The following is a 17,736-nucleotide window of genomic DNA, read 5'->3' as shown; positions in this document are numbered from 1 at the left end:
GACAAATGGGAAAGTTGCTAGGAATTGGACATTCTATACCATACGAAAAGTTACCTCAAAGATGAACCACCCCTTTAAGGGGGTGGTTTACCTTTAAATTAACTTTTAATATGTTACAGAATGGCAAATTCTAAGCAACTTTTCAGTTGGTCTTCGTTATTTCTTTTTTATAGTTTATTAATTATTTTATCTTCTGACTCTTTTCACATGGGTGTCACTGCCCCATCTAAAAAACAATATTTGCATATAAAGTGTCAAATTATGCACTCTCGATCAAACGTTTAGTCTGTTTTCAAATGGGCTTCACTGACCCTGGAAACAAGAGAACCCATTACCAGGCTTCAAATTTATGGTTACGTTTTGTTACCTAATTTTCTATTCAGGCTCTCTCTTTAATTCATCTTCCATTGACTCAAACCACTACCTGCTTGCTACGGTAAATTGGGCCCCAGTAAGGAGATATATGCAGATACTAAAACAGAGAACTCAACAAAATTCTAAATAATTCAAAAAACAAAATGAAAACCCATTGCAAACGGTCTCTGAAAAATCACTACTTCACACTAAAATTAAACTTAAAGGGTTACTTCCCCTTTAAGCTCACATCCACGTTCAGCTGCGTTATTGATTTTTCTTTTATTAAATTCAACTAGGGATGCACCAAATCCACTATTTTGGATTCGGCCAACCCCCGAATCCTTATCGAAAAATTTTGGCCGTATACTGAACCGAATCCGAATTTGCATATGCAAATTAGGATTCAGATTAGTTTCAGCCAGGCAGAAGGATTCAGCCGAATCCGAATCCTGTGCAAAAGGCCGAATCCCAAACCGAATCCTGGATTCGGTGCATCCCTAAATTCAACATCACCAAATCGAAAATGACTACTACTATTCTAGCTCAGTATCAATGCATCAGGTAAGTTTGATTTGATGAAATGGTATTGCTTAGAGTAGACCATGTACCATAATTTGAAAGAATCGAATTTATGCAAATAACTTTCTAATATGAAATATTCCATTTATCTTTAACTGCCAAGCCCAGCTTTTTTTCCTTACTAGAGTTTAGTATTATATTAAAAAAAAAAGTAATTGGAGGTATCGATACTGCCCAGAGAAAAAAAAATATTTATAAATCCCAATACCTGCTCTAACTGGGTTGCAAAAGCTATTGTTACTGACAGCACAAAGTAATCTTTACAGTACTCAGCAGGTCCGATTTGATGGTAGCCCTCTGCTTCATTCAAAATTGGAACAAGGCTCTTTGGCTCCAGTCCAGCCAGCTCCCCAGGCACTAGAAGATATAAATATAGATCTTTCATTGAGCATTCTATACATTTTTGCAAAATCAATACATTAAAAAATGCCAATTGCATCTGCATCTTTTCTAAAGATAAAAAAAAATCACAGCCATTCTAAATAGCAAAATATACACCTAAGATGGCCTTGAGTGAATGTCTACAGTCCAACAAAACATAACACCCACATAAATGTTCAAGTCTAATTTTCATTTAATGGTATCAAGGCCTCCGGCAACAGAATTCAGGTAGTAGCGTATGCTGCCGTGCACTTAATTGCTTATTTCATTTAATCTTGTTTTGGTTATAGAATTTTTAGGATTCATATTAGACATGATTTTTTTTACCATGGCAACCTGTGTACTGTAATCAGTGTGAATGACACGTTACATTTTCAATATTAGTTTTCCTGTCTCTTTCAAGTGCATTCACCAGCTGGAGAATTTTAAATAGCTCAAATGACTAGGACAGATGGTTGGAATAATAGCAGAGGGACGCTTTCTTTCATCTCATGTTGTTTCGGAAAAGAATATTGACTTACAGAACATGGCTTCCATATGTTGACGTGGGTTTCTGTTTTTCTTTATATCTAAACCTAAGTTTCTCAGTGAAATTGACAGAAAACCTGTCTCTATGTAAATGCTATTGCTGCTACATTTATATGTATACTGAAAACCAAATGTCCCTTTCACAATGCCACCAACATATAATCCCTTTACTTCTTATACCCATCTCTGAATTTTGTACTTTCCATTCCATTATACCACTAACACAATCTTGCCAATTATTTACTGTGCAGCCCTTGCAGTTACTTTCACCTGCTGTCACTACCTAAATGTAATTTTCTGTTGGGTACTGCCACATTTTACTTAACTCTATTTCCCCAAAGATAATAAGTAGCTAGGTATGTGTTAGTTATCTGGCTTTCCTTCTGAAGGTCTATGTTTAGAACCTACACTTTGCAAATAGGGATAATGTGATATTTTTAGAAACTCCATTAAGGTGGGCCCTATTTTCCCCCCAATGATCAGCATTTGTATATAATTTGTATATTTGATGTACAAATCCATCTGTTTATCACTACAGAATATGCTGATGCTTTATATTATATAGTGAATAAATTACCCCCTCTTGTAAATTATAAGGATATAATACACAAAAGCCATGAATATCTTGTAAATTATATCCTTATAAACGGCGCCTGGCGTGTTTATACAAAGACACTGATGTTTTTGCTCCCGTTCCATATTGCCCGATGAAGCAGGAAATGCCTGCGAAACGCGTTGCAATACTGTTTTGAGAATAAACTATTATTGAAAATTACCACTTTCGTTGGTGTCTGCTTGGAGGAGGTAAGTTCATTACTACCTCCTCTGAATTACCCACTGGGTTTTTAAGTGCTTTTAGCTATTTTTATCCTTTTGGCGCCTCTGTTTTGTCTTAATACTATATCGAGTCCACCCCGAGTGGAGGGGTATCATCCCCTTTTTCTTCTACAGAGAGCGACGTTTTATTCCTGAGTGGGGTCAGGATAATCTCCCCACCTGCCTATACAGTGGTTGCCTATCGGTAACCCTGGTTTGTGAGTATTAACTTGTTTACTCTACCATTACTCCCTGTAAAAACATATCACACTATTGGGGCTCTTGGTGTTCCTTTTTGTCTCCATGACATATGCTTATGTTTCTGTGGCATTCAATTCTAAAACCAATAAAACAAGAGAGAAAATATAGTGGCTGCAACGCTAAGGCTAAATTATAAACCGAAAAGCACACTGGTAACTGGCACAACTAATTCAAATCACATTTGATCAGAACTTTAAAGACCTTTCATACTGACATATGCTGCATTTTGCTGCACTATTTATTTCTAATGAATTGAATGAGAAGACCATTGGGTTGCCTGGCACTATTCCCAAATATAACACCACAAGGCCCATTTATCAAAGTCCGCATTTATCTCATAATTTTCTGAAAAATACTGCGACCAAATCCGACCAGGTTTTTTCCCCTTATTTATCAATACATTTTCCCAAATATTTTCTGTGCGGGTAAAACCCGGAATCGTAAGAATTATTCCGATTTTCCACCTGAAAACTCAAATTTTTTCAGATTTTTGCAAGAAAAACACAAAATCTTCAGGTTATTGCACGAAACTCAGCGCAGATCAAGATATCTTCAGGACTTCTCCCACGCCGAAGTTGCTTCTTCACATGCAACCTCGGCAGTTCTGAGATGCCGAATTTTAGGATTTTGACTTTTTCCATCCTGGGGGTATAATAATCCTGAAAAATTAGTTTTTTTCCACTAAAAATTCAGGTTTTATAGTAAAAAAAAAACCAACAATTTTTTGGGTTTTTGGCATTCCAGTATTAATAACCCCCAACATGTGCCATGGGCATTAAACTACTAAGGACAGTTACCACCAAGCTCCATTACATAAATACTGACAAGTTGATCTTGCATACCTTTACTTCTCCTTGGAGGTGCTTCCTTAGCTTTAAAAGTCTCAACTGCTGGTTTGTTGTCGGTTTCCAAAGAAATACTGAGTTGTATCTCGGGTTTAAATTTTGTATATTTGCTACTCAATAATGAATACCATTTCGGTGCCTAGACAAGACAGATAAAGGGATTTAGAAAACATTCACATATTTTATTAAAACAGAGTACATCAGATATGATGATCCTTAAGTATTTTGTAGATGTTTTGTAGATATGACATTTTAGTTTTAAGTGCCCACGTGTATTTAGTTCATATATGCTTGTATACAGTAAAAATATACTTAATTTAAAGGGCCCTTTCAAATAAAACAGTAGAGATTATAATTTTGGAAAATTAAAAATTAAACCTTTAGTATGATTTAGAAAGTGATATTCTAAGACAAATTTATTATTTGTGGTTTTTGAGTTATTTAGCAACTCTTCAGTTTCAATTATAAATAATTTAGTAGCTAGGGTCCAAATTTCCCTAGCAACCATCCATTGATTTAAATAAGAGACTGGAATATGAATAGGAGAGGACCTTACTAGAAAGATGAGAAATACAACAACAATACATTTGTAGCTTTACAGTGCATTTGCTTTTTAGATGGGGTCAGCAACGCCCATCTGAAAGCTGGAGAAAGTCAGAAAAAAAAGGCAAATAACTATAAAAAATAAATAATGAAAACCAATGAAAAAGTTGCTTAGAATTGGTCAGTCTATTACACACTAAAAGTTTACTTAAAGGTGAACCACCCCTTTATTACGTCCCTTTGATAAAGAATATTTTTTCTTATTAAACAAAGTACAGTTGGAAAGTTAGCATAATAAGGCCCTTTCAATAAAGTAGTAATGCAGGAGGAAGTAGCACAAACAAATTCTTACTGCCATACTCCATTTTGGTAAGCCAATTAACAGATACCCTTTTCAGTTTATCTTATTCCTATTATTCTCCTAATTTTCCATGCAGACTTGTTTCCCCCATTGGTGCACACTCCAGTTGGGGAAACTGGAGAATGCCCCCTGCCTGCGCTCAAGAAATGTGCAGCAGCCCAAAGCATACTATTTGAGTAAGCAGAAAAATAGATGGGAATATTTGGAGGCACAGATCTTCTCTGCTAAGGCTAATGACACATGGGGCAATTCTGAATGTTTTGTCGCCAAGTATGTTCCAGTGCAGCTCAGGGCATTATCACCTTAAAAAGCAAGCTTGTGCATTTTTAAGCAAAAATTGCCTGACCCACAATGAATGGAGTATGATTTAGAGAATTGCGGTCTGCATGATGAGCTGGAAACATTCAGATGGCAAACACACAGAACTGGCAATTGTGCCATTATCTTATGGGCTGTAGTGAGTTTGAGCCGATACAGAAACACAACATAAGCATAAATGACCAGTGACACAAAATATGTAAACAATTTAGTTGAATTGGCCTACTAATTATTTATTTTCTGTACAGGTAACAGCCTATAAAGGGGCAGTATACCCCCCCCCACACACACATGTTTGGTCCTTGCGAGCTCTAGCATTCGTATAGTCAAGCACCTTCCGATTAAACTGACTGGTAGTTGACAAGTTTGCTTTGTTGCCATTTGAAATAGGCCAGCACAAAAAAATGCACCATCAGCCTTAGTACAATTTTTAGAGTGTCTGATAGCACCATGGAATGAATTTGGAATCACCCTATTTGCAGCATCCAAAGGTATTGGTGTCTCTTTTATATTGTATCAATCACTGGCATGTGGTTTGGCCAGTGCAATTACCTTTCATCCCATTCATACAGAACTGTTAGTACAATTTTTAGCATACTTAAAAAGAAATGTTTTTACTTGTTTCTTTTCTTGTGCAGCTCTTAAGTCCAGCACCACATAGCCAACAGATTCTTTAGCAGACGTTAATGTATCTAATGCAAAGCACTGGAGCTTGATAGGGGTTCTCTGCAGCCTACAATAGAAAGTGTTATTGTTAATGCCAAAATGTGTTCATCTCTGTATTTTCAACCCACATGTATACAAAAAAGCATTAAATCTGCTTTTCTTCAAAAATCTTGGATGGAGAAACAAAATAGCAACTTGTTACAGGCTTGCTGTGGAAAACTGCCTATGTTTAATCGCGCAATTACTAGGAAAAATCTATTACACAATAAATCATTATGAGAGTGAAAATGTGGTAGTTATTCAGTAATAACCTATTTTATCACATAAAAGCAGCAAAGGAAAGCATTAACCTTTTCACAGCCAGTTAAGTCTCATACTTCACAAATTTGGAAGAACCTTAGCTTTTTGCTGCCAGTGAATGTGCTTTAAAAATATGAAACCAATTACTTGCTAAAAGAAACCTTAAATATGATTATGTTTTTAAATATGCACAAAAATACAACTGAGTTGGAATCCCCATGTCTCCTAAGTGCATCACTATCACATTCGTATTGTTTTATGGGTATTTCCTGACTACCAAATTTTCAAAGTACCACAACAAAGATATTTCACAATACCAGGAAGGCCCTTAAAAGTAAGTTGATCCCAAAGTCACATATTTTTAAAAGTACACGGATATTTATCAGAATGTACTTTTTGGACACTGTTTTTAAGGAAAGCCTTGCATCATCTCAGAATCTTGTTTGTGCACATGAATGGGGGACCTGATGTCCATCCCCATGCCCTGGCTACACAATTAAATGGTAAAGAGAACAGGGGAATGTGAGGAGAGCAGTCACATCTAGGAAGTGCTGAATGGAAAGTGAAAGTAACTGTCTGCCCCGCCTCTATGCCCAGGGCATAGAGGAGGGGCAGACAATATTTGATTGACAGCAGAGATTTTTAAATGCGCTTACAACATCTATGAATGCTTTCATAAAAAATAGAAATTGGATTTCATGTTTAATTTGAAAAGGACTTTTATTATACAGAATTGTGTGTCTGGGTGACAGGTCCACTTTAACTTTCCTTGTCCTTTAACACACATTTGGGTCTTCTAGAATTGGCAGGTTTTAAAACCAGAGTTTTAGAAACTATGTTGCCCCCCTAGGTTCACCATTTCCACAGTATGGTAATATATGGTAAATGGTATATATAAACCTCTTTGCCTACTGTGGTAATTATTACTGCCCTTGAATTTACATTTATTTTTTCTTAGAATCCAGATAAAACAATAATAATAAATATATATTATAGTTAGGGATGCAACGAATCCAGAATTCGGTTTGGGATTCGGCCAGGATTTTGCCTTTTCAGCAGGATTCGGCCGAATCCTTCTGCCTGACCGAATCCTAATTAGCATATGTAAATTAGGGGCGGGTAGGGAAATCACATGACTTTTTGTCATAAAAGAAGATTTTTTTCCACTTTTTCCTTTCCTGACCCTAATTTGCATATGCAAATTAGGATTCGGATTCGGTATTCGGCCAAATCTTTCACCAAGGATTCTGGGATTCGGCCGAATCCCAAAAAGTGGATTCGGTGCATCCCTAATTATAGTACGTGATTTTTTTAGCAGAATGGTTATAACAACATGAATGTAAGAAAGACATTAATTGAGACAACTTGGAAAAAACTATTTTTATAAAGGAAAAAAGCAAAGGCAAAAACAAATAAGAAAAATATGTGATTTCTATCACTCAACACTAATGGGCAGATATTCCAATTATTAGTATTTTTTTCCCATGGGAAAATTTCCTCATGCAAATCTTTAAATGAGGGCCTGTTACCCTAAGAAATAATTCTAAATCATTTTCTATAGTGTTAGTTGAGCAAAATAAATTTACATAAAGCACTGCGTATCTTGACAGCGCTATATAAATAAATGATGATGATACACTATATATATTTTATATATAGTTCATATAATTTAATTTTTTTCCCTTCAGTCTCAGAATTCACACATCACAGAAAGCAGGCAGGAGCCATTTTGTGGACACTGTTATTAAGACAAGTTTTGTATAACTATAAACTCTTTTGTATGCACCAGAATTGGGAAACCGTATGCCCATGCACAGTACCCTACACAATTATAGAGCATCAGGAGGGAAGGGGAAATGTGAGGAACGCTGTGACATATAGTTCTGAATGGAAAGTGAAAGTAATTTACTGCTCCACCTCTATGTCTCAGGCATAGAGGCAGGACAGGCAATATATGAATGACAGCTCAGATAAACAACTTTATCACAGGTATGGATGTTTTAATGAAAAAAAAATGTAGGTTTCAGGTTTAATTTGCAAAGGACTTTCATTTTACAGCTTTTTATGTCTGGGTGACAGGTCCACTTTAAGTAATTTCGCATGGCATGGAAAAAAAGTGTTATCTAGATTGGTTTATACATGGCACTTTAGTTACCATCCACAATTATTTAAAAGTAGACATCATGGTGATATAGTGGCAAATTACTGAAACAGGAATAAAAGTAGCAAAAAGGAAACCATACCATTAATGTATTTACCTGTGTTGATGCAGTGTTTTCCTATCAAGTTCCCAGGCTAATTCTGTTGCAAACTGTGGTTGTTCTAGGTGTGGAACTGGGTCAGTAGATAACTGTTCACCATCAAACTTGGCATCTACAACAAGCATGTGCCTAGAGCGCTTTGGAAAATGCCTCCCTACAAACAAAAAATAGAGAGAATGACTACATGTAGAGTTAAAAGTATTTCTCTATAAAAAAAGATTAGGAAAATAATTTATAGGATTTATCAGGATATATCAATGCATTATATTCTGTTCTTTGCCATTCAAGAGGTTCTTCAGTCAGCACTTGTGCCCTCTAAATCGCTTCAATCTGGTGCATGTCCAACAGTTTCCACCAAATTTTGTATCATCGACAGCACCATTCACAAGTTTCATTTCTTTAAAACACCTTTATTGAGACATGGGCTCTGACCCAAACAATCGGCCAAACATTCAACTAACTTTGCCAGTCGAGAACATTCAGGTTGTGTTCACTTTGAGTTTTTGAGAATTACAAGGCATTACAGTTAAGATAAAATGCAAGATTTACAATCCTCTTGGGCCTCCTTTTGAGGAGTAAAATGTTTTCTAATAAAATAATTGGAAATATTCTTTAGGTCTTAACTTTAAAATAAGAATAAATACTAAAATATGCCAAAGCATAGGGTAAAATAATTAAATAGTTCACTTTGAGCTTAAAGACTGAAAAATTGCTGCAACTCAATACTCAGTTTTGTTTTTTGTTTTTTTATAACTCTTTATTTATTCAACATAGAGTTTTCATTTTCATCTGTACAACATCTATGCAATGACATGTATAGACCTCAGATCAGCACATTATTTCACAATATACAGAAAAAGTAATATAAAATAAAATAAAAAAGGCATGGCATCCATAATATGGAAAGAAATCATATGCATCCTAGGTGTACCTGTTCCCAATAAAGGGAAAGCTCTTCGGGATAATTGCAAACAGTGTCAGCATTCCGTACATGAATACAGAGAGGAAAAGGAGAACCGAAACAACAGGTAGGAGGAAAGAAAGAGAAAGAGAAGAAAAAGAGAAGGAAAATAAAGGAACATCATAAAAACAGCAAAAATGACCGAGCTCGGGGGTGAATTGAAAAAAAATAAATAAATAAAAGGGTCCCTATCCGGGAACAAGTTAGCATGTCGTCGGGGGATATAAAGTGTCCCAAGGAGACCAAACTTTCTCGTAAATTGGTAAGCGGGAGGCATGCAAGGCAGCCATATATTCCATTCGTCGTATGTCCTGGATAGCTGTTTTCAATTCGGTTGCTGTGGGAGGTTGAAGCTTCTTCCAGTTACGGGCTATAACCCGTCTAGAGGCAGTTAAAATCAAATTAGCTAATTTTTGGCTATGTTTCTTAAGCCCAGGGAGTGGAGATCCGAGCAAAAAAGAAAGTGGGTTTCGTTGTATATCGGTACCAAACAGTAGAGCCAACATGTCCCGCACTTCCTGCCAATAATGTGCCATAAGAGGGCACGTCCAGAAAACATGATAGAGAGTCCCCACACCGCCACAGTGCCGCCAACACTCCGGGGATACTGTCGGGTAAAACGAGTGGAGCTTACTCGGCGTCAGGTACCATTGCATAAGAATCTTATAATTGGTTTCCTTGTGAGTCACACATACCGAGGCCCTTCTGAGATTCTCCCAAATTAGTGACCATCGCGGAAGGGTTATCACTTCCCCAAGTGCCTGTTCCCAGGCCAGCATATAGCCATGTTTCAAAAAAGAGGGCTCGGAGTAGGTATTGAGAGTGCCATAAATGTCGGATAGAAGCCCCTTCCTGGATCCCCTAGTGGTCATAATCGAATCCAAAGGACTGAGCACCGAGGGGGCCTGAGAGCCCACCATTGCCAGGGCAAAATGTTTAATTTGAAGATATTGGTAAAACAACGAGTTACTAAGCTCATATTTGGCTTGAAGTTCTTGAAAAGAATACAGTTTACGGGTGAGCGGGTGATAAAGGTCCCTGAGCTGAGTTAGACCGGCCTGTCGCCAGGGCTGTGCAAAAGAGTCCGTAAGACCAGGAGGAAAGTAAGGGTTGCCCCAGAGAGGGCTTAGCCGATATGGCCCTGGGAATGTGTTAAACTGTACTTTAGCATAGTTCCATAATGACACCGTCAATTTTACCGAATTCAGTACACAGTCCTTGACTTTCAGCAACTTCCTCGAATCCCATAAAAAAGAGGAGATGGCAAAAGGAGAAACAGTATCATTTTCCAAGGATACCCACTTCCCACAGTGTGTCCTGTCCGACCATGCCACTGCCTGCCTTAAATGCGCAGCCAGATAGTACCTAGTAATATCTGGAGCCCCCAGGCCCCCCCACTCCCTCGGAGACGTGAGCACCCTCTTAGATATTCTGTGGGATTTAGCAGCCCATATGAAGTTCACTAATTTAGCCTGAATCTGCTTCAATATTGTAAACGGGACTCGTATAGGCAAGGTCTCAAAATAATATAGCAATCTGGGAAGAGTTACCATTTTTACCGTGGCAATCCTGCCCAGCCAAGATAATGAATGGGAGGTCCATTTATCCAGATCCGCACAAGTCCTAGCAAAAAGTGGAGTATAATTTTCCTTATAGAGGGTGGCATAGCTTGGAGTCAAGCGGATCCCCAGATATTTAATATAGGCCGTTTTCCAATTATAATTAAAATTCAATTGCAGGAGCTTGAGTTGCATACAGGGGATATTTATAGGGAGAGCCTCGGACTTGTCTTGGTTAATTTTATGGTTAGAAAGTCTACTATACGTAGCTAAGACAGCATGCAAATTAGGGAGAGATGTCATTGGTCGAGTGAGAGTAAGGAGTACATCGTCGGCAAACAACGAAATTTTGTGAGTTTCACCCTTATGAGTGAGGCCCATAATATTAGGGGAGTTCCTAATTGCAACAGCTAATGGCTCTATTGACAGTGCATAAATCAAAGGGGAAAGGGGACACCCCTGTCTGGTCCCATTGGTAATCGCGATGGAAGCAGACAGGTAACCCTCTATCCTAACCGCAGCTGACGGGCAAGAGTACAAAGCGGATATAGCATTCCGGAAAGGACCCCTAAATCCCATCATGTCGAAGACCTTGTTCATAAATGCCCAATTGAGGCGGTCAAAGGCCTTTTCCGCGTCTAACCCCAGGACCAGAAGAGGAGTCTTAGCCGAATTGGCCAAATCTATGAGGTCAATAATCTTCCTAGTATTATCTCCGGCCTGCCGGCCCATGATAAACCCCACCCGGTCCTGGTTGATTAGCGAAGGCATTAATAACGTTAGGCGGTTAGCAAGAATTTTGCTAAAAATTTTTATATCCACATTCAACAATGCTATAGGGCGATAGCTTTTACAGGATTGGGGGTCCTTTCCTTCCTTGGGGAGAAGTGAGATATGAGAATAGAGCATGGATGGTGGTGGGCTAGAGCCTTGCAGGATACCATTAAGGACCTGCAGCAAATGTGGGCCTAAAGATTCCTGGAAAGTTTTATAATAGAGGTAGGGCAAACCATCTGGGCCAGGGGATTTTTTCGTTGGGGCGAATTTGAGAGTCTCCACTAATTCCTCCATGGTAATGGGGTCATTCAGGTGATCATTTTCCTCCGTGGTTAGAGTGGGCAATGTGGAGGGTGACAGCATGCCCTGAATATGTCTCCCTAAATCTCTAGCCGTTCTCAGTGGTAGGGGTGGCAAATTATAGAGAGAAGTATAATAACTATGGAATGCCTGAAGAATTTGTTCCCTAGTGTGAACCAGAGTGCCCTGCTTTGTGCGAATCGCCAATATAGCCTTTTGTGCTCTCTGATCCCGTAACTTACGGGCCAAAAGAGTGTGGGCCTTATTGCCATATTCATAATATCGCTGTCGCGTATAGGAAATAGCTTTTTCCGCCTGCATGACATCGAGATCCCTGAGTTGAGCTCTAAGCGAAGTTATACGTGCTAGCGTAGGGATAGAGGGTTTGCGGTTGTATCTGCTCTCCATAAATTTAAGCTGCTGCACTAATTGTAACCTACGATGCATCGCGGATTTCTTGAGATTAGATGCTATAGCGATTAATTCCCCCCTCACCCACGCCTTATGGGCCTCCCACACTGTAAACGGGGATGGGACTGAGTCCTTGTTCCTCTGGAAATATTCCATAAGGCCTGTGGACAATTGAGTTTTAACATTGGAGTGGGCCAGTAGCGTTTCATTGAGTCTCCATTGAAATGGCTTCCGTGTGAGTGGAAGAATATCTAAGAGCATTTCGACAGGGGCATGGTCGGACCAGGAAATCTGATGAATGGTAGAACTTCGTAGAGAGACCAAAGCCTCGTGGTTAAGCAAAAAGTAATCTAAGCGCTGCTGAGAGCCGTGGGGGTGAGAGGCAAAGGTGTAGGACTTTTCCGTGGGATGGCAAATACGCCACGCATCATATAAGCAATGAGAACGAACGAATTGCCGATATTGCTTGGAACACCTCTCCCTCTCATCTCCCACCGGCCTCCCAGAGCGATCCATCTTCGGAGAAAAAACTAGATTATAGTCCCCGCCAACAATTGACAGTGTATTAGGCGAGAGGGACATTTTCCTAAAAGTAGCGTTTAGAAAAGATATCTGCTTCTTGTTAGGGGCGTATACGCAGGACAAGACAACCGACCGGTTGTTGAGCAAACCCTCCAAAATTACATACCTCCCCTTCGGATCCACCTGTGACCTTGTAACTTGCAGTGGGAAGTTTTTGTGGAGTAGGATTGCCACCCCCGCCTTCCGGACCAGAGGCCAAATAAGCCGTTGGGTAGTGGACAGAATGTAACCGTGGAGAGTCCGAGAGGCGGAAATGGGTCTCCTGGATCATTAATACATCAGCTTTAAGTTTGTGAGCTTCCCTAAAAAGCAGATATCTCTTCAAGGTACTATTCAACCCCTTCACATTTAAAGTAACAATCTTAGCCATAACCCTGGGAAGGAAATCGCTGACAGAAAACACAGCCCCTCTTAGACAATGTACATAAAGCCCCCGAGCTCGGATCAAAAACAATGCATAAAACTCTTCTTGCAAAAAATAAGAAATCAAACAAAAATAAAGTCAACATGAAAAAAACTTCAGTAGAGAAATAGAAAGGTGGAGCTGTATCAACTAAGTTGCGTTGCTCCAAGCGAAGGGAACACTGGCCCTTCAGTGGGGGGGACATGGGCCAACAATCCGGCCAGGGAAAGAGCCACAGCACTCTCCTCCTGAGTTTCACGCAACACCAGACTGGTAGTAAAACTGGGAACGAATGAAGGCATAGTTACGGCTCTGTGGGTTCCTTCAGCTGGTCATCTGCTGTTGCGATGGAGAGGACGGACCCGGAGACCCTGAGAAAGACCTGGGAGAAACTTGGCGTTGTGGAGAGCCCCGCTGTCGCTCCAGGGTGGGCGAAGGTGGATTTGCGTCTTGGCGCTGCGACATGCTGCTCCTTTTCAGACCCAACCTCCGTAGCAGGCTTGGGCCTTCCGCTGGATCACGTATAGCAAACTGGGAGCCATTGTGGGTCGCCACCAGCCGAAACGGAAACCCCCAACGGTACGGTATGTGATGCTCCCGCAGCACTGTTGTAATCGGTTTGAGAGCCCGACGCTTCGCCAAGGTGGCTGGCGATAGATCGCTGTAGATTTGCAGCGTGTTGGTTTCAAAGAGAAAATCCCGCTGGTTTCGAGTCGCCAGAATAACTTTTTCTTTGGAGGTATAATAATGCAATCGTAGAACAACATCCCGGGACTGCTTAGGCTGTTGGGGCCTGCTAGTAAGGGCCCGATGCGCCCTGTCCAGGCGCCATTCCTCTAGCGGGAGGTCGGGGACCAGAAATTGGAAGAGGGCCATGAGGTACTCACTCAATTTCGACGGCCCTATGTCCTCCGGAATCCCTCTGATTCTGAGGTTTTGTCTCTGGTCCCGATTTTCAGCGTCCTCCTGCTGGTATTGAAGATGTTGAATTTCTTGCCGCAAAGATTTATTGTCCTCCTCCAAGTAGGAGATATGCTGCGTAACATCCTCCGTTGCGTACTCCAAATGCTCTGTTCGGTCGTCAATATTCCGAACACGGTCCCATAGCTCCTTCGTAGCATCTGCTATGGAGTCACGGATAGTGACCTTGAGTTTCTCGTGGAGTTGTGCCAGCTGGGCGCCTCAGTTTTGTTTTTAACCTCATCATTGGACATTGACATTATAGGAGAAATTGCATATTTTGCGGTGTGTTATAGCGATTTTCCAGGGCACTGGCTTATGGACTACCTGTAAGATTTATTAGAATGATTCTCTTCTCATATTTATAATTCTAGTTCTTTTATTCTAATGTTTGGAAATCAACATTTTGTTGCAGGCCCCAGCACTGACCGGGAATATGCAGACAAAATTATACTGGCATATGTGATGTTAAATTAAGAGACAGATAATAGCAGACCAGATGTGAAGGATGGCCTGAGTGAAAAACAATGCCTCTCAGGAGGCAAGAGTGATATTTAATGATGCAGTCTGAAATGGAGCGTTAGAGCCGATTACGGTAATCATAGTGATCTGTATTCTTTCAGCAACCACTGGGCACATGCCACAAGATACCAATAAACCCTGAGGATTCAAATTCACATAATCTTTCAGAATATATTCCGGTAATGCCCCCAATTTATGGACTCATTGCAAATACACTGATATTGTACAACTTAAAGGAACAGCTCAGTGTAAAAAAAATAAAATAAAAAAAATAGGTACATAGATAGGCTGTGCAAAATAAAAAATGTTTCTACTATAGTTAGTCAAAAATATAATGTATAAAGGCTGGAGTGATTGGATGTCTAATATTATAGCCAGAACACGACTTCCTGCTTTGCAGCTCTGTAATTCTGAGCTTTTCGGCGACTTGAAGGGTGCCCACACGGGACATAACTGTTCAGTGAGTTTGTTATTGATCCTCAGCATTCAGCTCAGATTCAAAAGCAAACAGTTATGGCCCATGTGCCCCTCCTTAAGTTACTGTTTGGTTACTGCCTGGTAACCAATCAGTGGAAACCAAGAGAGCTGCAAAGCAGGAAGTAGTGTTCTGGCTATTTTGTTAGACATCCAGTCACTCCAGCCTTTAAACATTTTTGACTAACTATATAAAAACCATTATTCATTTTTCACAGCCTATTTACCCAGTTTTTAATGTTTTATACTGAACAATTCATTTAACTGATCTAAACGTATTCTCAGTGCTTTTTATAATGTACACAGATCCATATAAAACACAAATGTTGTGAAGAAACAATTTTCTTATAAACAACACAAACTCTGGGGCTCATTTAATTTATCAACACTGGGCAAATTTGCCCATGGGCAGGTACCTACAGCAACCAATCAGTGATTACCTTTTAAAAGCCAGCTGCAAGTAGCGCAACAAATGCAGCAATTTGATTGGTTGCTATGGGTTACTGCCCATGGGCAAATTTGCCCAGTGTTGATAAATGAGCCCCAAGTGGCACACTCTGAAATAAAAGATGCATGCAAGCACTTGAATTAAAGTCTATAGGAATGCAATTGTAGGGCCTGTGGAAAGAGATGACCGTCTAAAGCTTAAATATGACAACAGGCTGCACTTGACTTTTCTCATTTCGATCCAGTCTGAAGCTGTCAAGGGAAAACACTTATAATAATGCAGTTTATGCTCCACTAGAGAATCCCACAATCCAGTGAGATAGAAAGCGATCACCATTATATATGTGTATATCCACTAGTCATACGAGCTAACCATAACCAAATACATAACTCATAGGCCGGTTTAGGAGTGAGGGGAGTGTGCAAGGAGAGGGCAGCATTTCCTATCCTATTTACCTTCTAAAATGGACACCACGATGAGCAGCTGGTCCGACTTGTAGCCCATGTCGGTGCGAGTGTGAGGACAGCACAAGCTGAACGATATCACTGCGGAGATACCTGCTACAGGCTGCGTTCCATCTGGGCATCAGAACATAAACCAGCCCCCGCCAGTATCCAGTTCTTTGCCGCCTCAGCCGAAAATCCAAACAACGGAAGCCCCGCCCCTTCGCTACAAGGCCACATCCGCTTAGCAACCGGGGCACGTCAATAGTTCCTTCTGCTTCCGTGCGCGTTACTTTGACACATTGTGCCGTCTGTTATTAAAAAAAAAAAAGTCATCCTGTACTAATGTACTCATTTATCGGTATGAGTACGTTACCGCCAGGCCTGCCGAGGCCTGCCCAGTTGCTTTCTTCTTTTACTGGAAACATTCCTTGAAAATAGTTTTCAATAGAAAAGAAAACTAATGGCGTTCTATGAAAGAACACTTGCAAGTGCTGAACATTAGGATTTGCTATTTTGAGGGGGTGGGGTGTGTGTGGCTCCATATTATTGCACCTTGTTGAGGATGAGCCTACAAATAAGCTGCAAGATATATAGACCTGGGGACTGGAGTAAAGCTGTTTGAGAAAAGCAATCAGACCGTTTATTTTAATGCACCCAAACTATCAGACTATCATTTCCCATGCATTCCACCACTAGTGCCATCAAGTTGACCCTCACTCCACTTATATAGTAGTAACATAGTAAGTAAGGTTGAAAAAAGACGTCCATCGAGTTCAACCTTTTTTTTTTTTTTTTTTTTTTTTAACTACCTATCTGACAGTTGATCCAGAGGAAGGCAAAAAACCCATCTGAAGCCTCTCCAATTTGCCTCAGAGGGGGAAAAATTCCTTCCTGACTCCAAAATGGCAATCGGACTAGTCCCTGGATCAACTTGTACTCTGAGCTATCTTCCATAATCCTGTATTCCCTCACTTGCTAAAAAGCTATCCAAACTCTTTTTAAAGCTATCTAATGTATCAGCCTGTACAACTGATTCAGGGAGAGAATTCCACATCTTCACAGCTCTCACTATAAAAAACCCCTTCCGAATATTTAGGCGGAAACTCTTTTCTTCTAATCGGAATGGGTGACCTTGTGTCAGCTGGAAAGACCTACTGGTAAATAAAGCATTAGAGAGATTATTATATGATCCCCTTATATATTTATACATAGTTATATCACCCCTTAAGCGCCTCTTCTCCAGCGTGAACATCCCCAATTTGGCCAGTCTTTCCTCATAGCTAAGAATTTCAGCTTAGTTGCTGAAAACCAGCTTAGTTGCCCTTCTCTGTACCCTCTCTAATACAATAATGTCCTGTTTGAGTGATGGAGACCAAAACTGTACGGCATATTCTAGATGGGGCCTTACAAGTGTTCTATACAGTCGAACAATGACCCCCTCCTCTCTTGACTCTATGCCCCTTTTAATACATCTCAAGACCTTATTTGCCCTTGATGCTGCCGACTGGCATTGCTTGCTACAGCCAAGTTTATCATCTACAAGGACTCCAAGGTCCTTTTCCATAATGGATTTGCCTAGTGCAGTCCCATTAAGGGTATAAGTGGCTTGGATATTTTTACATCCCAGGTGCATGACCTCACATTTATCAACATTGAATCTCATGTGCCACTTAGCTG

The 17,736-nt window shown here is 40.1% G+C and overlaps 1 protein-coding gene across 1 annotated transcript in view; it reads right to left on the bottom strand.

Annotated features, from left to right (window-relative positions):
* Positions 1–16,344, bottom strand: part of cep120.L (centrosomal protein 120kDa L homeolog) — a 54,258-nt gene extending 37,914 nt beyond the window's left edge. The window contains exons 1-5 of the mRNA XM_018246713.2: positions 16,069–16,344; positions 8,214–8,370; positions 5,608–5,722; positions 3,765–3,906; positions 1,145–1,293 (exon numbers count right to left, since the gene is read on the bottom strand). Of these exons, the coding sequence (XP_018102202.1) occupies positions 1,145–1,293; positions 3,765–3,906; positions 5,608–5,722; positions 8,214–8,370; positions 16,069–16,117 (612 nt within the window). The 5' untranslated portion in view covers positions 16,118–16,344. The remainder of the gene's footprint in view (positions 1–1,144; positions 1,294–3,764; positions 3,907–5,607; positions 5,723–8,213; positions 8,371–16,068) is intronic.
* Positions 16,345–17,736: the final 1,392 nt, after the last annotated feature.

The sequence above is a fragment of the Xenopus laevis genome, chromosome 1L (assembly GCF_017654675.1).
Source record: "Xenopus laevis strain J_2021 chromosome 1L, Xenopus_laevis_v10.1, whole genome shotgun sequence".
Lineage (NCBI taxonomy): Eukaryota > Metazoa > Chordata > Amphibia > Anura > Pipidae > Xenopus > Xenopus laevis.
The sequence above is the reverse complement of the archived record's forward strand: the minus strand, read 5'-3'. Positions and strand labels throughout refer to the sequence as shown.